Here is a 23,991-nt window from a genome sequence, read left to right on the forward strand (position 1 = left end):
GTGGGTGATCGGATTCGAACCGTGGAATGAGGGATGATAGGCCGGATAGATGACAAGAAGGCTAAAAATAATGATTTTAACATGAGTTATGGTAGATACATGAAAATTCGTATCTTCTCCCGCCTCAGTCCACGGTTCGACTCCGGTCAGCCACCCACACCGATACTCCATAATAGACGAACTCATAACCTCCTCCACATAATGAGTCCTTCTAATTACTTTCAAGATCATACAAAATACTACTTTTCCGAATAGCTCGAAAGGGTCGAGGTCACTCTCTTCCTACTCAAATGGCAATTATTAATATATAATTCGCTTAGAGATGTATTTTCCTTATTATGAAAAGGTTGAGAGGCTTAAATTTCAACTGGCCACTATTGTGTTGTCTTCAATTTTACAACAATCTACGAGTTAAACAATTCATTATATTTTTTTTTTTCCAGCAATGAACATAAAGAGATTCAATATTGCTAACAAAGAAATGATAGACAAAATCCCAAGTTCAAAGGGTCCCTTCATGGATTCCATACCAGGTTGAAAAAAATATCATATTCATACATCATAATATTATATCAAAAAAATATGTTACACTTTTAAAATAATGTATACATTATCACTAGGGAACCCTGGTGAGGATTATCCAATTTTTTCCTCCGTGCCGAATACTAGTTTTTCGTGTCAAGATCAAAACTATGCTGGATTCTACGCCGATGTAGAAACGTCTTGTCAAGTAAGGGAATTTTTGCTGTTTACTAGAAAATTTAATATATGAAATTTAACAAAAATTTTCAATTTTTTTTTCAAAAAATCTAATTTTTTAGGAATAGTTATAGATCTTTGAAATTTTTCATCAGAAAATTTAATTTTCTGGAAATAGCTATGGAATTTTGTTATTTTTCTCTAAAAAATTTAATATTTGATTTTTTTTCCTATAATTTAATTTTTTGTGAACAACTGAATATATTTGCAATTTTTTTTTCAAAAAAATTATTTTTTTGAGAATAGCTTTGGATTTTTAATTTTTTTTTTCAAAAAATTAAATATTCCGTAAATATGGATTTTTGTAATTTTTCTCTAAAAAATTTAATATTTGAAATTTTTTCCAAACAAAATAATTTTTGTAAACAACTGTGGATTTTTGAATTTTTTTTCCAAAAAATTTAATTTTTTGCGGAATAACATATTTTAAATTGAATTTTTGAAATTTTTTTCCCAAAATTAATTTTTTATGAATAGCTTTGGTTTTTAAAATTTAATTCAGAAAACGTTTAAATTTTCAATTTTTTTTTATTCTTGTATTTTTTTTCAAAAATTTAGTTATTCAAATTGTTTTCCAAAAACTTTTGATTTGCGGATTGTTTTTTTGAAAAAAAAAACCAAGCCTTGTAATCCTATTGACTCCCCTGAAATTATATCATTAAACAGTTGACTTATTATAGGCCTTTTACATTTGCCAAGAAGGTGGATTCGTGGATGGATTTTTATGTCCAAACGGAACAGTCTTCAATCAAGAGTACTTCATTTGTGATTGGTGGTTTAATGTGAACTGCGACATTGCAGAAATGTTTTTCCCATTAAATGAATTTGTGTATAATTCAACATCTATTTTTTAAGATTCAATGGAGTCATACAAAATTATTAACTTAGAGATTTTGGGATCTGCCTATGTATATTACTATTTTTATTTATTAAACAAATATGTATATCGTGATTTGCGACCATTAGTTCTTTCATTATTACTGAACGTCACTTTATAATTTGAGGCTTGGATAATGGAGATGCAACCGTTATGAAAAGTACGGGAATTGTAGGATCTTGTGTCGTTTTATATACAGATGTCCACGTAAAAATTAGAACTATCTTAAAATTCAACCTGCTTGATAAAAATGGAATTTGGAGTGTATTTGTTAATATGAAAAAGTTAGACATGATATTAAACAATAAATTTATTCAACATGTCCTCCCTCAGCAGCCACCATCTTCTCCATCCTGCCCCTAAAGGATTTGCATGCCCTGATGACTTCCACGGAATCGACAGCATTCCACTCCCTCGTAATGGATCCCTTCAGGGCCGCGATGCTCTTGTGGCTGACCTTGCACACCTCCCTCTCCGACTTCCCCTACCAGTAGTAATCACACGGATTGAGGTCGGGTTAGTTGGAGGGCCAAATGTTGCGATCCCAGAAAGTGATGTCGTGGGAGTTGAAGAGGTTAGTGGTCCTCATGGCGATGTGTACGGGCGCTGAGTCTTGTTGGAATATGAACTCCCTCCCAGCGCCCGTATCCTTCATCCAGGGGATGACGAACTCCTCCATGACTTCGCAGTACCTTATCGCGTTAATCCTTTCCTTGGGATTGAAGAAGAAAGGAGGCATCACCTCACCGGTGCTGCAGATGACACCTGGGGTCATCACGGAGGCTGGGAACTTTGTGGTGAAGACTGCAGGGACCTCTTCTCTCTCCTTGGCAAGCCACCTGTCATTCTGGACGTAGCTTCTGTCGACAGTCCAGTTCTTCTCGTCGGGAAGAAGATGATTCTTCCTCCATGGCTCTTCAGATCATTGAGGAGACGCTTACCGTTGGTGAGCCTGGTGGAATTCATGGACGCCGTGAGGATATGTTGTTTGGCCATTCGGTATGACCTATACTCGAGGTCCTCATTCACAGCCTTGGAGACCAGCTGCTTGCTCATTTCACGGTTCTTGGACAACCTGGACAAGGAAGTCCCCGGCGAAGCCTTGATGGACTTCCAGAGGCCTTCAAGGAAACGGGGAGTGCGGATTCGGCCACTTCTCATGTTGTGGGCCTTGTGGCAGACCTTCCCCTCAACCTTCCAGGCATTGAAGACCTGGTACACCGTGGTCTTCGGGTAGTTAAGAAGCTTGTAGATAGCAGAGGGCTTGTGTCCCACGCGAGCCAATTCGAGGATTGCATCTCTCCTTGCTTGTTCCATGATGACTATTGTTTGTTGTCAAAACAATTGTGGTGGAAGTTATAGTGTATTGTTCACGCAACCTTTTATATTAGTATGATTTAACCCCGAATATCCACATTATGAATCTGGAAGAAGTTTAAAGTAGTTCCAATTTATCGTGGACACCTTGTATAACTCAGAAATCATAATGTTTGAGTAGGCAGCTGATATTAACAAGAGTCTTAATTTAGTAGGGTGTCTGCAGGATTGTATATATTTTTTTATGTGTGTGTGTGTGTGGGGGGGGCGGGGTTGAATTTTATTGAAAGAAAATATCAAATATCCATGGCTACTTACAAAAAATTCATTCAAATATTAAATTTTTCTGGAAAAAAGTTCTGAAATTTATGGGTATTTACAGAAATTCAATGTTTTGGAAAATTATTTAAAAAATTTAATTTTTGGAAAATAATTTAAAATTTAATTTCAAATGTTAAACTTTTTAGAAAAACATTCAAAAATCCACAGTTATTCACAAAAGAATATTCTAATATATAATGTTTTCCGAAAACAATTAAAATATTTTGCTCTGCTGCATAATTTACCGAAACAACGAAAAAAATTCAGTAAAAATCTTTTTTTGGGGGGGGGGGCAGCCCTTCCAGCTCACCCCCTACAGACGCTCCTTTAGTACCATATGTATCGCTCTCGCCTTCTCCTCGCTCTCTTTTTTTTCTTACAAAATATCAATTTCTTTCTCATAATGGAAGAAATGAATCTATTAATTATAAAACAATTAACATTATATAATCTACTATTGAATCTGTGAACTTGGTACTACGAATAGAATGTTTTCAATGAATATAGCAGATTATAGAATTTAAGAAGATAATACACGACGAATGAGCTCATTTTACCACATCTATATTAATAAAGAAAAGTTTGTCTGTTTGTTGAGGCCTTGGTTTTGTGTGTGGACTCAAAATCTTATATATCTATCTTGTATAGCTTAATCACAGCACGTTATATTAAAAAGGAAAAAAAAAAGTGGGAGTACATTATCTATATTAATTAACGCAATTTTTTGTTTGTTTGCTTGTCGAAGTTTAATTATTCCGAGCATTGCCAAGTACTTCGATTAATTTACTAATAAATATGGATGCAACTTTTATGGAGAGAAGACCTCAGTTTGTAAACTCTTTATGATGTGCAATGGTCTAAATTCGGTGTGTTTTTAGCTGGACCGTTAATTTGTAAAATTAAGAAGGAATTTTCTTTTCGTTAGCAGTTGTCATTATTGTTTAATTCCTGAGTAGTGAACATCCTTTCATAGATAGATTCAATTATATTCAAAACCTGTTTGAATGTTTGTGTGGGCTCAAGAAAGACGGAGCTTAATCCTGAGGATTTGTTACGGAGTTATAATTGTAAATCTTAGTTAGACTCAGACTAGAATTGGGGTTCGACATCGAAGTAATCCTAGCAAATGTTTGTATCCTTATCTCCTTTTTCCTTGTCACTTGTAGCTGATCCAATTAAACATCCTGAGCATTATTCTTTCTCTCCTCAAAAACATTCTTCAAATTATCTGATTTACCATGTTGATCATGAGGATTTATAAATGTATGGCATTGTTGGACTCAGACTAGAATTGAGGATCGAAAATTGAGTAACCTTCGCTTATCTCAGGGGCATCCTCAGAGGGTTGGCTGGAGGGGCTGTACCCCTAATCCCAAATATCCAAATTAAACAATAAAAAAAATCTTCCTAAAAATTACAAAAAATAACAAAAATATGCAAATTTATGTGAATAGCTATGGATTATTGAATTTTTTTTTCCAAAATATGGAATATTTGAAATTTAATTTACGAAATTGTTTTCAGGTCAACTTTGGAGTCTTGAAATTTTTTGTAAATAGCTATGGATTTTTAATTTTTTTCTTAAAAAATGTGATATTTCGTTTTTTTCGCAAAAAATTAATTTTTGAATATAATTGCAGATTATCCAAAAAAAATTTAAAAAAATTAATTTTTGTGTATTATTGCAGATTTTTGAAAAAAAAAAATCAAAAAATTTAAAATTCAAAATTTTTTTCAAAAAATATGAATATTTTACAATTTCGTTTTTTAAAAATTTAACGAACAACGGGGATTTTTTTTATCCAAAAAATTTTTTTGTGTAAATAGCTATGAATTTATGAATTTTTTTTAGCAAAAATCTAATATTTGAAACTTTTTTATCGTCAGCGGTGAATTTGTGAAAAATTTTCCCTAAAAATTGATTTTTTTTGTGTATTGCTGCAGATTTTTGATTTTTTTCCCGAAAAATGGAATTTTTTGTGTATTGCTGCAGAATTTTTAAGTTATTTCAAAAAAATTTAATATTTAAATAAAATTTTTTTTTTTTAATTTTGTAGTTAGTAAGTTCATTTTTGAAATTTCTTCCGAAAAAATTGAATTTTTTGTGAACAACTTTGAATTTTGAAAATGTTTTGCAAATAATTTAATATTAATCATTTAATTTGAATTTTTTTTTCAACCCCCCCCCTCCCAAAAAATAATATAATCCTGCGGACGTCCCTATATGTCCTTTTTTTCTTCTTCACCCCTCAGCCCTGCTGCTTGTAGTTGATCTAATGAAACGTCATAACAGCTAAGCTGTTCTCCTTTAAAACATTCTTTAAATCGTCAGGGTTAAAATGTTGATTTTCAGTCTCTTATATTGTAACATGCCCAAAATACTAACCATTAGCATCACTAGTTTTAAGCGCTGTTTACTTTTTTGTAGTTTTTTTAATAGATATAAAATATATAGAGTAGTGATGTGTAGAAGAAGTTGATTAGATCGTAGTTGGCCAAAACATTCCAATTGTACTAGGTACAAATATGTATTCTAACAACATACAGGGCCCTTCAAATATTTTTATGTTCGATCCTCAGTCATAGGCTATACACATAGATGGTGTTGTTTATCTTTTTAAATTCACCTAATTTTCCCTTAGTAATAGCCTTCAAAAGATAGCTGTCAAAATCCATTGATAATTTAGTTGAATTTGTTAGTGAGTTATTGTACTAAGTCTGACGATACTTTTGTGATTTCCATAACATTGGATCAAAAACAATTTTGTGTTTGAAATTTGCACTGCTTTTGGATGTGGAAAAACCGTTGAAGCTAATCAATGGCTTGAAAAGAAAACGTGTTTTCTTTGTTAAGGCCGGAACTTCTCAGCCTATGTGTAACCGAGTAGTCCATTAAATTATGAACACTTTGAATTTGAAACTTCAAGAATATATAATTAATTAATTAACAATATAATTTCAACAAAACTAATACTATAAATAGATATGTATCTGAGCTCTCTTAATCATTGATGTAGCAGCCCTTAGCAGCAATGAGGGCCTCGGTGTTTGCCTTCCCTCGACTACATCCTTTGGGTGCATGTCGAGGGGGTTGGCATCAGGGCTGTAGGGAGGGGGAGTAAAAAAGGTTTCAATGGCCACATTCAAAAGAGTATTTTAACGGAGGAAACGTGTTTATTTCATTGATGGTCTCAAAAGTAGCCTCTCACCTTTGCCATAACTCCTCCAAGACATCTCCTCATTGAAGGTATGACTAGTATCAAAATTACCCCCCCCAACAACAACAACATCCAGGGTGCTGCATGGAAAAGAATAAACCTGTCATCGGATTCGGCGTCAAGATTACAAAATACAACACTTCATATTAGAAATAAAACAATCCTAAAAAAGGCCCTTAATTACTTGAAGAGTTATCTGTCGACTGTGAAAATCTTTTTAGACAAGAATATCTTTACTGTCGACCAGGCTTTGAACCACAGAAATGACAGATTTATGGCAGTCTGAGAAAGTCCAGGCACCTTCAGAAGAAAATATCCGGCCCAAACAATGTGCTTGGAAGTCGTTACCTCTGATGGGAAGAAAATGAATCCCTTCTTCTACTTCTTGAAATTCGTCGTACATGTTCAAGTGTCATTTTCTGGACTTGTATGTAAGCTAGAGATCTTAGTTTTTTTTTTTTTTTTCTTGGCCAACCACCCGGTGTTTTACATTTAATTATATTTTTCTTTATGAAACTTTACAGTTTTTATAAAAGTATAGGATGATTCAATAGAGTGATTGATTGATGTATCACACTAACTATATTTTCTATTGTTTTTTGTCAACTAACTTTGTGATTTAATTTTTTATTTATTGCTTTTGCTCAAAAGTAAGGCCTCTATGTATTTTATATCTATGATTTGTTTACATACAGGAGGATAGTGGCGCCATCTTGGTTTTATTATTGCTTATTTTGAGTTCGTTTCTTATTTATCTATACGGACAACTAAGTTATTATCTGATCCATCTTGCGGAGATTGAAATATTCAATAAAAGTAATAGTTGAGGATGCTGTACATAGTTCCCCCTCCCATTTCGCCTCCATGAATGTTAGTAATAATTAGTGCACATATTAATTAATTAATGAAAAAGGTCCAATTTATTTCAAAAACAAGTCGAAAATAATACAAACATATCAAATTAAACATTTTTTTAAAAGTAAAGAGGAGTATAATTAAATAAAAGTATTTAAAATGAGATGTAAATCAAAGCACTTTAAAAAATCCCTCAGAAAATGATTTCAGATGATCACTTTGAGTCAGATGTGTGATTTACAAAGTATTAGTGAGAGCTTGCTGAAAATTCATGAAAGACCGCGGCAGCGATCTCACGATTTTTAAAATAGTTCTTTTGTTCTGTAAATTTGAAAGAAAATGTATTTGAGCAGAGAGGGCTCAAACTTTTCTTTTACCAAATGCTTTACACGATTTACAACTCAAAAATGTAATGTTATTAATTATAAAAAAATATTTTTTTTTTTTTTGAAAAAAGATGAGAGTTTTCTGAGTTTTTTTATTTTTTTTTAAATGTTTTTTTCGTTATTGTCAGAAAGGGAGTATTCAAAAACCATGTGGCCATTTAAAGTGGAGGGAGTCCACCCTAAAAAAAAGTCCTTCCTTGTTAGGGAGGAAGGGTGTAAACCGAAATGTGTTTGCAAGTGGGGGGATTATATACTCGTCATTTCAGGGGTACAGGCTGGGCTGAGACAAGGATATGTCTTCGTTGAAGGGAAAGTGGTGGGCCTTTTTTTTTTTTTTGACAATTTTGATAGAATATATTTCTTGTTTTTTTTTATAAATACCAAATTTGCCAAATAATTTTTTAAATACAAAAGAATAAAATCCAAACGTGAACATGTATAATATGATCCAAGATGACTTCACAGAGAGTATGAGGCAAAAATCTGATAAAATAAGGAAAATATTTTTTTTATTAAAATTTGTCAGTTTAAAAAAAAAAAAAAAATTTGGTTTTAAGGGGGGAGGGGGGTTGTGTGATGAAAAAACAGAAAAAAACTTGGCTTATGAATGACTCCAAAGGGATTGAGTTTCCCATCTATTTGACCAATTAGCATCCAAGACACTTCCGATCAAATAAATCCTTTCTTACAACAAACATCAATGCAATTACAAGTATATTTTTTTCAATTTATTTTTATATTTTATCTTTTTTTTTAAAGGAACGAAGCCTCATTTTATTTTATTAATTTTAAATTTTTTTTATAAACTTTTTATGGTGCAAATATGGATATACTATAAGATATATGTATGTACATGGAATTCAGGGCTTGCAAAATTTCAAAATCCCTAGTTGCTATTTTTTCAGGTACTATTCAGTTTTTGGTAGCCTGAAATTAAATGAAATCACACATTTTTTGTTTTTAATGTGTAATTTATTTAACCTGAGTAACATTTTAGGAATTTTTATGGGGTTTATGTTTAGATAGCCCTTCCGGTAGGGGTGTGAAATTTTAATAAACCGAGTTAGATCATTTCTTAATACGGTCATTTTTGAAATCAGTAGAACCCCCCCCCCCCTTAAGATTCAAGAGTGGAAACTCCTTAGAATTTGAGGTGAACGGAAAATAATCCCTTTTTCACTCATTAATTCGCTGTTTAAAACTGAAAATGACAACTCGTTTGAGCGAAAGTGCGCCCACAAATTGAGGTAATGAGCGGGAGAACGCTCGTGATTTCTTGAGCGGCAATAATGCTTCCAAACTATTTATTATAACTAATTCGGACATTTATAAACCTCCAATTTTAAAGTTAATTTGCCTTAATTGTTGATGCCTTAATTGGGGCCTACTGTAGTTTAAAATCTAAGGGCCAAAGTTTTCTACTCATATGCAAATATCTTAATAATTTTTAGAAAGTACCCTGCTGGAAAATGTGTGTTTAGATGCGTTTAAAACAATTGGTCGCATTAAAAATCATTTAAATTCCTACATATCACGGCTAAGGAACATATTTCAATCGCCGTTAAAATAGTTCAATAAATAAAAGTATGAATGAAAATCAAGGAACAATAATTACTTAAAACAATGTACGATGCTTAAGGCCAATTAATCCAGAAAATCTTTTAATCGTTGTAAAACAGTCAAAACATTCGGAAATTTTTTTGCTCTTCCTTTTTTTTGCCAAATATAGGTTTTTTTTCAGGGTCAGGGGCGTCCACAGAATTATATATATATATTTTTTTTTGTACAAAAAGTACAAAAAATAATTTTTTGGAAAAAATTTGAAAAATTCAATTCAATTTTTTACTAAAAAAGCAAAAAATCATTAATCTTGGGGGAGGGGGCTACAGTACCTTCAGTCCACCACCTGTGGACGCCCTGATACTGTAATTAATATCTTAAATAATTAATACTACCTTTTTCATCATTATTATAGATCAACCAAAAAAACAGATTTTTGTATTCCAATTCAGTATTTCTTTTCATAACTATTCCATTCTAAAAAATCGGCCTTAGTTGGTCCAAAATATAAGAAGAGAAAAAAAGATTGCACGTTCGTGTAGAGAGTATTTCTTGAATTGATCCAGTAAAATAAACCAGAAGCAAAATACGTAGAAAATATTTAATTAAAAAACACGTAATTAAACTTAATAAATTTAAATTCATACAAATTAATCTCTGATAGCAAGTTTGCTTGTCATTATAGCTAAATTTTATGTCATACCGTAGCTATTTATGTGTCAAACCACTAAGAAAATGAATAGCAACGCTACAAATAAAATACTACATTAATTTATCAGACTAAGTTAATGTCTACAATTTAAATTGATCAGAGTTGATTCGGACTTCATATATACTTTTTTCAACAAAAAAAAAAGTAAAAGAATTAAGAGGGAAATCATCAAAAAACCGCTAATAAAATCGATTGGTAAAGAGGGTGTGTCTGCATTATTTATGTACAAATGTTTGGAGCGTTCAAATTGTGATAGTTTTTGTAGTGTTGTGCCAGTCCTGATTTATTTGGTCCAGTCCGGTCTTACAAACGGTTCAATCAGTCTTTGGGACCGGTCCTTTGGACGGTCAGTACTAGAACTGATTAAAAAAAGGAGACATTTAGAAAAGAACTTTATAAGTTTTAGTAAAGATATGCCGGACTGAACTATACCGGATTCTTGTCTTCTGTCCTAAATTAGAATCGTCACAACACTAGAAATTGCGTTGCAATGCGTTTTAAAAGATAAAAGAAAAAAACAACTCTAGGGATTGATAAGTTGTAAAACAATGCTTCCTAAACAAATATGTTGATTAAACATTAATTGATTTTCAAATGTTTTTGTGCACTGAGTGCAGATAATGTTATTTTGGGCAATGGGTAATGCGTTGGTTACAATTTGGTTTGTCATATTCATACTTATCCAATGGTCGAGATGTTGATCCTGGACATGCTCGTTCAATGCGTTTTCATCGTCGAAGTTAAATTTACAAATTGGACAGGGAATAAGATTCATCGTTGCGGAAGGGATTTCGTTTCCTCCGAGGTCGTTTGTGTTCATAAGAAGTCGCTCCAAATCGTTCAAAATAAATTGTTTTTCCTGGCATTCAGGAATATGTTGGATCAAGGCGTGCTCGGATTCCAACTGTTGTCCACATATCTTACAAGTTAAGTCCATAAAAACCATGGAACTTGGTAAGATTTGCTTCATGCAATTATTATCTAAAATAGGAACTTGAATTGTTGTGGCCTGGACATGGGTTGTCTCCACTGAGGATTCTTCCAAGGATATCATTTGTGGGGTTGTGTGGGCGTCATCCGGTAATAAGCTGTTCTCTTTGTTATCTTGAAGGATCCGGATATTTCTTTTGCGGTTTTTTCTGCGAGGATAGGCAACACCCATGAGTTTTGCAGCTGCTCTCTCTGATTGAATGCGATTTCTTAGTGAAAGACATTTTGCATACTGTTCTTTATGTGCTGAGCGGAAATGGCGAAATAGGGATGGATGATGTTTATAACGGCGACGGCACATGTTGCAATCGAATCTAACTTCGCCATCTTGTAGAGGAATAATAACCATCATTGAGGATAGAGTCGAATCCTCTGTGAGTTTTTGGTCCAAATAACGGACCGATTTCTTACCCATTATAATAGGGAAGGAAGAGTAAAAACTCCAAGTTGAATTTACACGAATTAATGATTAATAAAATGCTTCAACGTGTAGTCAGTTCACACAATTGAGTTTGACTGAAAAAATGGGTCTATTCTAACCTTAATGTAAATTTGGAAAGCATTCTGATGACGGTGACCGGCGCAAAATGCGTGTCCTCTCACATGTGTACTTTTTGACTGAAAATAGAGGGGGAAGCTGACCCTCAAGTAACCTTTGAAGGCACTCTCATGACGGTGAAGGGTGAGGAATGCGTGCGCTCACATGTTTACTTCAGAAACACGGAGGACAATTAAACAACTCTGATTAAATTTATGGCTAATTAATTCAGTGAGGAATTACGTCAAACACAAACAATTTTGATCCAATGGTCCATGGCATGCTTTTTGTGAACATGGAGTAAAATTTAATATTTAATCATACATTGTTTTTGAAATATATAATTTGGCAAAAAAAAAAAAGAGATTAAAAGAATTAGTTGACTTAGGTTGATACATTTAAAAAATCAATATGATGCTATGGATAGTGTAATACATAATATTAGTGTAGGGTTCGACTATTACTTGAACTACCCCGAAATCCCATATTTGAAAAATTCAACAAAGGTAAAAACTCAAAGTATTCGAGTACAGATTAATCTCATCTGTAGTTGTTTCAACTACATTTTTATTGAGTCATTCCTTATAAATTTCGTTGTCATATTTTTGGCGCGAGATTTTTTCTTTTGTTCTATTCCCGCTTTGTTTTTCTTTGTTTATTTTACATATATATATATATAGCCCCCCTTTTTAGTTTTCATAATATGTTGTTGTATATCAAGGGTCTCCAAACTAGAGCCCATGGGCCCGACCTAAATAATCTGGCCCACGACACTTAAGGCCTATATAGTCAACCTCACGTAGGAAAGCATAATGACAGAGGTGGAAAAAAATAACAGTTTTGTCCCTTGGAACTTACTGAAGTAGTCAGTTTTGGCCTGAAGGCTTGAAATTTCCTACTATTAATCAAATAATATTTATATTATTTGATTATTAATTGACTGTCATCTTATTGAGGTAGTCTGGCTGATTTAATAGGAAATGAATAAACTAAAAAAATATACGCGGCCCACAAGGTGGTGTGACAGTAACATAATTTTATTATAGTGGCCTCTATCTGATTAACATACGCAGGAGGAGGGATATGAAAAAAATTTCGACTTAACAGGGATACAAGACCTTTTTTCTGATTTTTTAATTTTATTTTTCAACGTAGTCTTCTTGTAACTCGGAAATTTTCTCTGCAAAATAATTGTTTACGAGACACTTTTTGCCTTTGGTTCAATTACTCCGAGGAGTTGGATTGACTTAGACACGTCAAATTTTAACACAACAAGCCTTTATATATTTTCTATTTAAAAAAATTTATTTAAAGGCTACAATTTTCCAAAAACAAATATTTAATGACAGCTCAATATTGTCCCTTTTCACATAAACACTCACATCAAATCCCTCAAACGACTATTACATAAGTACTGCGCCTCCAAAATGGCTAAAACTTTGGTGAGTAACTGCCAAAATATGCTAGATTAGAGGGTCTAGCTTTTATTTACAAGTGCTACCATCGTCATGATGAGGTCGGAAACTTTTCAGACCACCCTTGTACACCTATATTTCGTAATAAGTAATCATTGAGATAAAATACATGGAGTGATGATATGAAGTGAAGATATGTTGATTCAAATCCGAGCTCAAGTCAAGTATGAGTACATTAAAAAATGACTTGAGCCTGGAGACCAATATCAGATCAAGGGACCATTTCCCCATCCCTTTAAAAAAAAATTCAAATCTGAACACTTTGAATTTTAAACTTCAACAAGATATGATTGATTAATTAACAATAGAATTTCAACAAAATTATTATCAGCATAGCCCCTGCATAGAGGGATGATCAAATGAGTGAATATTATAAACATTCCTTGATCCTTTTAGACTTTATTTTTTAATTAGTTCTCTATCGTATCGACTATTATATAATATTATAGTTGTATATATGTCCACTAATAAAAACGCATAACCAAGCTATTAATTTCAAAAACGAAGACAGATACAGACAACAAAAGTTGTTCAGAATTCTGAGTTACGTAAGGAGAGCTATGTTTCATTCTGATCAGAACAGATTCATGGCCTCTGGAGGTGCAAGTTTGCTTTTTCGCTAATAAAATGATTTTTTTCATAAAACAAGATCGATTCCCCGTGTCTCAAAGTTGTTTTTTTAAGGTATGGGTTGTATATTCGAAAATGCAGCGAAAAAATAAAAATCCAAAAAATAATTATTGTGCTAAAGGAAAAAGGGAGAACGTATATTGAATACGAATTAAAAAATAGGAACAGGATTAGCGATTTTGTCTTAAAATTTGTCTTCATTAAGGTTGAAGGAGGAACATATTTCTAATTATTATGTTGTCTATCGACAAGTTTGACTAAATTCTGGAGTTATTGAAAGTATTGTTAAAATAATTTGGAATAAAATACGTAGTCCTAGTATATATATATATATATATTTATATAAGTAGTTGTCACCTAAGAGCGAATTTATAGAATGTATTCTAAAAACCACCCCATGATTAAGAATTTTATACTCAAGACATGTCGGATCCTTTTATGTAGAATCATCATGAATACTCGTATTTAAACCCTAGTACGAAATATCATCTATAAAATCATTTAGAGACAATTTACAATATGTATGTAAAAAAAAAAAAAAATCATAAATTAGAACACATTTGAAATGAGAACAATAAAATAACTTTTTATATGATATCACTAATTAATGGTTTTGAATCGACTCCTCCTCCAAACATGAATCATGTAGATATGTACTTATATATAAGGGGTTAACTCCCGTATTCCCAGGATTTCTCGGGATTTTACATGAATTATATATAATCCACCTATAATTAAATTGTTCATCACTTACTAAATAATTATTTTCTGTTGGATCAGGTTACGGAATTAAGACAAAATGGGACCTCTGGGCCTTAAAAATTGTCCTAGGATGTTTTGCCTCAGGAATTTTAGCGTTCAAATATATATACGAGGGTGGTCTCAAAAGTTAATGTTCTGACGTTAACGATAATGAAAGAGAATGAAAGGACGGATGAGACTTAGTATGTCTATGACTTTATTACAAACGCCATACTACCTGGCAGAAACTAGCCTGCCAGGATATTTATAGGCAAATACAAACTTAAGTACATATATATATATAACCGCTTAAGATACCTAAGGAGATTGAGAGAGGGAGAAACGGACTCAGTGATAATACACAACACCATCCCCTCAATCACTAAGTCACGCCAAGCTAAGAGATCAAACATTAATCAAATATATTATACACACATAAAATAACATCTTGATCCGGAGATTCGGCTCATCTACATTCAAGGAATCTTTTTATCCCAACATGGATCTACCCACACCATAGCAATCCGGAGCACCTGTTCGTTGAGACGTGAGGAACAACGCCTCACGTTTCTGGAGTCTTTTCGTCCAATACGCGCATACAGATCATCGGTGGGAGATGTGTTCTTTCCTCAACCACACGGAGGATCCACAAGCCCATATCAAAGAGGTCACGCTGGTGCAAAGCAGATTGGGCTTGATCCTATCTTCCTCGATGCACCATCATCCAGCGGATGATCTCCAGTCAGCAGCCCGTCCTCGGGAGAAACCAGTCAGTTATCCACCGTGCAATTGCATCCAGAGGATGCCCGTGAGCTATAAGCCCGTTCAAGAATGGAAAGGACCATCCCATCCCCCTCTCCAGAGGTTGTGACTTGAACAATAGAAAGAGAATGAAAAGCATGGAAGAAACTTAGTATGTATAACAATTTATTACAAACGTCATACTACCTGGCAGAAACTAGCCTGACAGGATATTTATAGGCAAACACAAACTTCCGTACATATATATATATATAACCGATTAAGATACTAAAGGAGATTGAGAGGGAAGATACGGACTTAATGATGACACACAATAGTTTCTCGTCTCAATGTTAAGATGGCAATACTCGCAAATAAAAGTTATCTAGCACCTGTTTACAGTTACTCACCAAACTTTCAGCCATTTAGTACGTGCTGTTTTTATGTATCAGTCGTCTAAGTCCATCCAACTAGGAGTAGTTGAAAACAAGACAAAAAAAACTTTCGTGAAAAATTATTTTGCAGAGAAAAACGCGGAGTACTATTTGGACAGGTTATAAAGATGGGAGTTAAGAAGGAGACTATCTAGAAAAATAAAAATATAATGAGAAAAAATGTGTTGTATCTTTGTTTGGTGTGAAACTTTTCTGACCACCCTCGTATTTATTATAGCATGGATGTATCTTTGCACTTATTTTTTTTAGCTTAAAATGGGTCTTCCTTCACTTAAAGTCCTATGTAATTCATTTTTTCAACTGGCATTATAGTGAAGAGGCCACAGTTTGTGAGACCAAATCAAAGTTAAAAATTCACACGTCATATTCAAGGGTTTTCTTCAAGATCACTATTCTTTGAAGTGATTGCAAATTTTGATGAAACCCCTTTAGCTTTACTCCGAAGCTTCTCGAAGAATATACGATATCCGCCACAAAAAAATGCTCAAGTACCTCCCATTCCTACCGGACAGAGTTAATAGATAATTCTTCTCGAATATAATTTGCTAGTCAATGAAGAGAACTTCTTGCTATTCTACATAGGGCGATTTGATAAGGATCGTATATTAATTTTTGGAGCAGAAAGTGGTATTATCGACCTCGTTTATAACAAGCATTGGTCTTGCGACATAACTTTAAAATAATACTCAAGTATATATTATCAGCTTTTGACAATAAGTGCCGTTATAGAACAAACTCGTCTTTTTGCGATACTTCCATCTAAATTGCAGGAGATTTCATGGCGAGTCCCCGCTCCCACCTCCCCCATTACAAATGATTAAGGGATTCATTAGGAACAGCCATTATTTTCAAGAATTCCTTAACTTTGTCTTGATAGATCTGAGCTCTTTAAGTTGTAGCTTGTTAAATAATTAAATGTGGGATATTATTATATGTATATGAGGACAAAACATCCTAGAGGCATATTATGGGTAGGACCAAGATTAATAGAAATTCAAGGTTATACAATAACGCTTTTCCGACTTATGTTTGACTTCCACCACACTTTTTAATAGTGACGTCAAGGAGTAACACTGTTATCAAGAGGAGTTATATATCGCCTTCATTGAGTGTTACTGTTAGAGTACCGTTGTTAATCTCTATGACGTCAAAAATATGCCTGTCTTGCCCAGCAGTCGGTACGCAAGCCCGATTACACAATTGTCTAACCTTGAGTAGGACTAGTTTAAAATACTTAAATTTAACGGTATAAGTTATTATCTAAGAGGATCCACAGTATTATATATATATTTTTTAAGGGTGGGGGCGTAGGGATTTTTTTGAAAAAAAAATCATTTTTTTTTCATTTCAAAAATCCATAGCTATTCACCAAAAAAATGATATATTAGTGTTGCGAAAAAAAAAAAAATTCACTGCCGTTCACAAAAAATAAAATAAATTTGAAAAATTATATTTTTGTCGAAAATAAATTCAAAAATGAAATTTCAAATATTAAAGTTTTTGTAAAAAAAATAATCAAAAATTCATTGCTTTTCACAAAAAATTAATTTTTGTTGACAAATATTCCAAAAATCCACAAATGTTAACAAAAATTAAATTTTTTGGAAAAAAATTAAAAAATTAAATTTCAAATATTAGATTTTTTCACTTTTTTTTCTAAAATCTAAGTTTTTCCAGTACATTTCAAAAATCCATGGTAATTCTGGAAAAATTTATATTGATATTTTGCTCAGCTGCATAATTTGCCTGATTGATCGTTTTTTTTAAGAAAATAATTCTTTAAAAAAAATATCACTATTTTCCTGTTTAATTGTTTATCTTGACCAAAAAAGGTTCTAGTAAAAAGCCAAAATTTCTTAATTTCGGCGGGAGACGCCCAGGATCCTGTACCTAAAAATTTGTTTCTCAGGATCTCACTAAAAAAGACCAATTTCCCGCGGAATGAGGTACCCTAGTACATACGTAAATTAATGTACTATTTTCTTTAATCCAAAGGATTAAAATCCTTGTTTCTACATATGTAGATGTCCAACTTGAAAGGGTTTAGTATTAATATATACTCAATACTCATACAATACACCTGTAAATTGAGTAAATGTCAATTAATTTTAATGAGGAAGAATCCATTTATATGAGATTTTCTACCTAAAAAGTTTATAGAGTTATACTTCAAATGTCAACAAAAAAGCAAGCTAGAATGATTTTCCCCAAAGTTGTGTGTTGTTTACTTTTTTATTCTTCCATTAATTTTTAAAGGGTGCGACAACATACCTTGTAGCAGAGTGGCCGTTGTTTCATTCTAGAGGCAAGATTATAATATAGTCTTGGAAATAGTCAGTTGCTATCCCACAATAGAGTAGTGAAATTAAATAAATATTGCCGAAAAATGGTTTCACATAATGTTTTACATAATTAAACTAATTGCAATTTATCTCTTGCGTTTTTTTAATTTATATATTTTATTCGAAGCTAAACTACCAAACCTGATAGAGTCTCAGATAATACGAGATACCATCAAATATTTTTCAATGCTTGAACGTATTATGAGCGTTCTACGCGTTTTGATGATAAGACGAGAATTTTGCTAAGAAATTCTACTTTAAGTGAGTAGTAGGCCACACATAAACATTGGGCGGACTGCAATGCGGCCTACGATCCCCAGGTTGGACTTTCCTGCGTTAGATTATAAAATTGCTTGTAATGAAATTGTATCTTAATAAAATAGTTATTGATCAAATTGCTTGTAATGAATCGTTTAATAATCAAGTTACTCACAATAATTTTGCCTGACAATGTAAATAAAAATTGCTCTCAGCACATTATTATATGTTATTCTGTTTGCTTTTAAGCCTTTAGAGTTTAGTAAAACTGAAATATCTAGAGTTTTATTGGTGCGATTGATGAAAACCAGTAAATTGGGTTGGATTTTTAATATATAAAAAAATGAGTGTAATAACTTTTTGGGATAATCATAGATATAAATTTTGATTTTGTAATAAAAATGTATCCCAAAAGTCAATATTTTTCCATATTTCAGAAGACACAATATGCTAACTGCAATGTGTTATGAATTTATTCATTGCTAAAAATAATTTATGTGGCTATAACAATCCTATCTCTAATGCAGTCTAACATTACTTCAGATAAATTGTGACTATTTTACACTGACTATTATTATCTGCAGAGGTTTGGAATTCATATGATTAGTCTTTAACAAATATAATTATAATCAGGCTTGTCAACAGAATGCAAAATTGAATACCGTTTTATAGAACGTGCGTTCAATAAACAGAACGGATTTATTTTTTTATTTTTAAACGCTGAACGTGAACTCTAAAAATAAGATTTTAGTGTTCCTTTCCAATAGTAGTTACAAAAAATTCATTAATTTTTTGTATGTTTTTTGAATATGATTTAAAGGGCTGATAATTAAAGACAAACACTTGGGATACCTATTTTATGGCGGTGGCTCAGGGAGAGGGGGCACTTTTTGAAGGCTCTTATCGAACATGAAATTTACCAGTACTCGAACATATGAACTTCACCAGTTCAATAGTTCTGAATCATGGGGCCGAAGCTCATCATTTGAGAGTGAATGTAAGCCATCGGGCCACTAAATTTTTTTTTCTCTTTTGTGTTGTGAGGGCCGCATATAGTCTTGCTGAAAAATATGGTTTCCCTATGGATAGTTGGACTTTACCCAGGGCACCTTCTCCCGTCTGATGCCAAGATTCACAGCATCATCGGGGAGGCTGGGAGCTTAGTCTGGCTGACCGGTGGAACCTCATTAACCGTGTAGGGGAGGTAAAAGTTGTTTCTGGAGATTTGACTAGTCCAAGGTCCAGTTTTATTGTCTTGCTGCTGTTCTGGTTGTAAATCAAATCGCCTATACTTAGCCTTTTGCCCTCTATCTCGACTATGAACCGATTTTGTCAGTTGTATGATGCTAATATTCAATTAATTATTGTGTTAAAAAATCTTGAAACCTAGTTCGCAAATACGGCCTCCCTAACACTATCAAAGTGGAAGTCGCGGTTTGCTGTCGTATATGGTTTACCTTAGGATTGGAACTCGCAACGGAAAGGAAATAATATCTGAACAGGAAAAAATAATGAACAGAATGCCAAAATAGTGGAACACTTACAAGCCTGATTATAACAATATTTTAATTCAATAGCTACATGCACTAGGATACAACAACATTTTTAGTAATATGTGTCATCGTTTAGTTTTATAAAATAGTTATCTATCCATAAATAATTTATTTTACAATCCAAACCAAATAGGGCAGTACAGCGCCGAGTTGACGATTTTTGCCTGCAAAATGTACTATCTGGTGAATGCATTTTATAAATTGAGTATTTATATCAAGTATAAAGAATTAAAATCTTACAATCTAGTTACTTGATTATGTTAACGATGATAGTAAAAATTTTAATCTCCTAGTTTTAATATTGTAGAAGATTTAGTCACCAAAATATTGAAAGTCAAACATCTTAGTTCAACTTTTGTAGCATGTTTTCGCGCTGGCTCAACGATTTCTTGTTTTTTCATATTAACTTTTTAATTAACTTTATCTGAACAATCAAAGTTTCAACATTAACGAGGTACATTTCTCCAAGCACTAGACATGTAGAAAAAAAATTCCTTTAATCTTCGATGCAGCCCACTCTGCCGTTAGCAATAACCTCAAGACGCCTCCTGAAGGCATGGCACGTCTTTTTTGCGTATTCTTTAGACGTATCAGGCCAGTATTTGTTTATGGTTGCCTTCATTTCCATGATGTTTTCGTATCCAAGTGTAGAGTTCCTGGACTCTACACTTGACAATATTGATTCTAGGTAGAAATTGATGTTATTGCTCAACCATCTTTGATAAGCTTTGACAGTGTGAGCGAAGTCCCAATTCTTACAATCAAAAAGAGGTGGGTAGAAGTTCTTATACTGCAAATCAAAGTCGAGTCTTAAGTCTTTTTGCACAAGTCCCAGTCCTGTAATATTTTCATCGAGTTCAGTCCAAGTCCTTCAGAAAATAAGATATATTTAAAGAACCTTATTTCCATTGAAAAATAGAAAGAACTTTAATCTCCAAATCAAATCTCGAATCTTTTATTATGTGATCAAGATAAGTCACAAGTCTTCAAAATTTGAACATGATTATCGAGTCACATCCTTACCTAACATCATTTCTAATATTAAGTAGAGTTTCATTTATATCGTGGGTTTATCACTCTACATAGTTGAAGGAAATATAACTTTATGATACTTTTTTATTGTTGTGTTAGATAAATAATATTATGTATTTATGTCTCAATGGATGTAAAAATCTGTTTTTCGTGTGTTTGTTTCAAATTTCTGAGTTCATTTTTTTATTACATTATGTTTTCCAAGAAAATAATTGTATTATTTTTGAATGAATTTGAATTATTGAGTGAATTACAATTGATCTAATCTTTACTGTAATGTTTAAAGGAATATAACATATTTGTGTATTCTTACATATACCACACTTGGTCAGTTTTAGGATGGTACTTTTCCCAGAACCCACTCTGGATTGGGAGCATTGCACTGTAGAAAATGTAATAAAAAAATCATTAAGTCATTAAATGAAAGTCATCCGTCAATTGTGAAGATCTTCTCAGAAAAGAAGATTTTCACAGTTTACCATGTTTTGAACCGTAGAAACGACAGATTTATAACATCACCTGAGGAAGTCCAGCCACCTTCAGGACAAGACATCCGGCCCAAACAATGTGCTTAGGAGTCGTGACCTCTGTTGGGAAGAAAATAGATCCCTTCTCCTTCCATCCCAATGAGAAAATCGGGGCTGATGCCTGCTATAAGATCCTGATGCGGAAAATCTTCCCTTGGTTGAATGCTAACTATCCTGACAACAACTATGTGAGGGCCCAAAATGTTACCTCCAGCCAAAATACCTTGAAGACACATAACTTCTGCAACGAGTACTTTGACTTCTGGGACAAGACCTTATGGGACTCTTCCAGTCCTGATCTCAATCCCCTCGACTTCAGTATGCAGAGTGTTTTAGAGAGCAAGGTTGGAAAGACATCACACAGAAATGTGCATGAGCTCGAGGCCAGAATCCAGAAGCAATGAGCCAACATGTCTGCCAATCATGTTGTAGTAACCTTCTCCAAGTTCCAACCTCGAGTTGAGGGTGTGATAGAGGCTGGAGACGCCCATATTGAATCATTCTTGCCAAGGTTGATTGCTAGAAGTTTTTTTCTATAACATTTTACATTACACTTTTCTAATAAAAAGTTATTAAGGTTTCGATTTTGATACTTAATCACGAAAATTTTAGTGTCGTACTTGCTATAATCATGGTAAGATATGTATTTTATCAGATTGCCGTAGCGGCTATAGAGCAATGAAGTTCGAAAGTGTCGAAACTGACCCCGGTAACATAATGAAACCAACTTTGCATATGTTTCCTAAGGATGAGTCATTAAGAAAACTTTGGATTCAAGTTGTACCTCACCAAAATTAGTAACCTTCAAAATATTCTGCCCTTTGTGATCTTCATTTTATCTCAACTGATTATAAACTTGAATCTGAGGATACTAACAAATTGTTGTTTAAGTATTCATTGGTTTGTACTATATTGCATTATCATCAAAACATAAATATTTTTCAAGATATATACAATGCTCTTAATATAGATCTTATTTGCCTTAGTAAACCATCGGCATTTGTAGGATAGATTCAAAGGACCGATAGTCCAAAGGACTGCTCCTAAGACGGGGCAGGTCCCAACAAATAAGGACCGACACAACCCTAAATACAGCCCATATATGCCAGAACAATGTATCTGCAAAATGTCCAGTTTTTCTACGGGAGTTCTATCATTTTGACAAAAAAAATTCAAAATACACTGATTTAAAAATAGGTTAGCTGGCGTCCAGAGAAAAACTTGCATCTTTTTATGAATTCTTCATCCCATAGATAAATTTGATTATTGTCTTCAATTCATTTGTACAAAATTTCCCCCATAATGGTTCCCCTATGTTATCAGCCAATATAATTTCGTTAATCAACTCCACCTGAATGCCAATGGTTGCTTTGTTATAAGCCATTATAATTTATATGGATCGATGACAAGAATGAGAGCCTCACTTCTTGATCTGATTAGTTATCGACCAGTTTTTCTTTTCCACCTTCGTTATTGTAATTAAACTCATAATATTTCAATTCTGAAATTGAATTATTTTTATCGTTATTATTTGGACAGTGCATGTTTTCTGTTTTAGATTAAAAACTTTTATGATTTTTGACTGATGTAATATGTGTAAAAAAAACAAAAAAAGAACGATCGTAAATTTATGGGTGATTAAATATCATATGGCCCGAGCCACTTTGGCGCCCTAAGTAAGATTTTAGGTTGTTCCCCCTTCACTTTAATTTGATGACCTTTTCTTATAAAATACAATTTTTCCAAATTGTACAAGTTGCAACCTAAGAATGAGATGAATAATTTTTAATGAAGGATTTACAGTACTTGGGAAGAGGATACTGGAATAATTGAATATTCCATGGATGTATTAATGTTGTCATTTTTGATTACTTTTATAGAAATTACTAAAGTATAAGAGTAATAAAATAATGCATTTTACGACGAAAAAATTGCAAATTGTACAATTTGCTTATACAAGTTAAAACATGTACAGACATTGCAATTTGTACACAACATATATAAAGAAGAATCTATTATCTATATCACCTATCCCAAGGACTCGCCCTGCATGAATGTTTTTTTACATCTCAAAGATGAACGACCGAACTGATTGCAAACTAATATAAGTACGGGGGATTCTAGGGGGATGTGCCCCCTCCAAAAGGTACTTGTGCCCTCAAATAACACATAATTTATAAACATAGTTTAAATTGTAATTATACTAGGCAGTGGCGTCGCTATCCATTTCATCTGAAGCCACTCAAAAATTATTAATCTGTACATCTAGGTATATAAAATGGTGTGTGTTTGTCCTTTATGGGTGCCCACACCGTTGGACGTATGAAGCTGAAATTTTGCATGGGTGCCACTTTTGAACGTGGTCAGGTTATGACGGATTTTTGTTCCGGGGGAGTGGGGTCATTAAAGGGGGGCTTATTCTATACCCAAAACACAAAAACTGTTTTTTTGCTCAAGGAGACTAGAATGGGAGTTGACATATAAATCAAAAAGAAACTGGCGCCTCAAAAAACAACTATACGAATAAAGATATTGTTAAAACTTATTCGAAATCAAAAAGTCCTTGGCAAAATAAGAAATCAGTGAAAACTGCAAATTAGTTTTTTGTTTTTTTTTATCAGGTACAAAATCTTCCGTGTATTGCCAATGGAATATTGGATTCGTACACAGAATTAAGTTTGTAGAAATTTGTCTGGAAATTCGT

At 33.1% G+C, this 23,991-nt stretch overlaps 2 protein-coding genes across 2 annotated transcripts in view; both read left to right on the forward strand.

Annotated features, from left to right (window-relative positions):
* LOC139906493 (uncharacterized) overlaps positions 1-23,991 on the forward strand; it is a 258,054-nt gene that overhangs the window by 226,987 nt on the left and 7,076 nt on the right. The gene's annotated exons all lie outside the window — the stretch shown is intronic.
* Positions 390-1,711, forward strand: LOC121125516 (U-scoloptoxin(01)-Cw1a). Its single transcript, XM_040720716.2, has 3 exons — positions 390-533; positions 621-730; positions 1,440-1,711. Exons 1-3 carry the CDS (start codon positions 446-448, stop codon positions 1,611-1,613), a joined length of 372 nt encoding a protein of 123 aa, XP_040576650.2. The 5' UTR covers positions 390-445; the 3' UTR covers positions 1,614-1,711.

Source organism: Lepeophtheirus salmonis, chromosome 10, assembly GCF_016086655.4.
Source record: "Lepeophtheirus salmonis chromosome 10, UVic_Lsal_1.4, whole genome shotgun sequence".
Taxonomy (NCBI): Eukaryota; Metazoa; Arthropoda; class Copepoda; order Siphonostomatoida; family Caligidae; genus Lepeophtheirus; species Lepeophtheirus salmonis.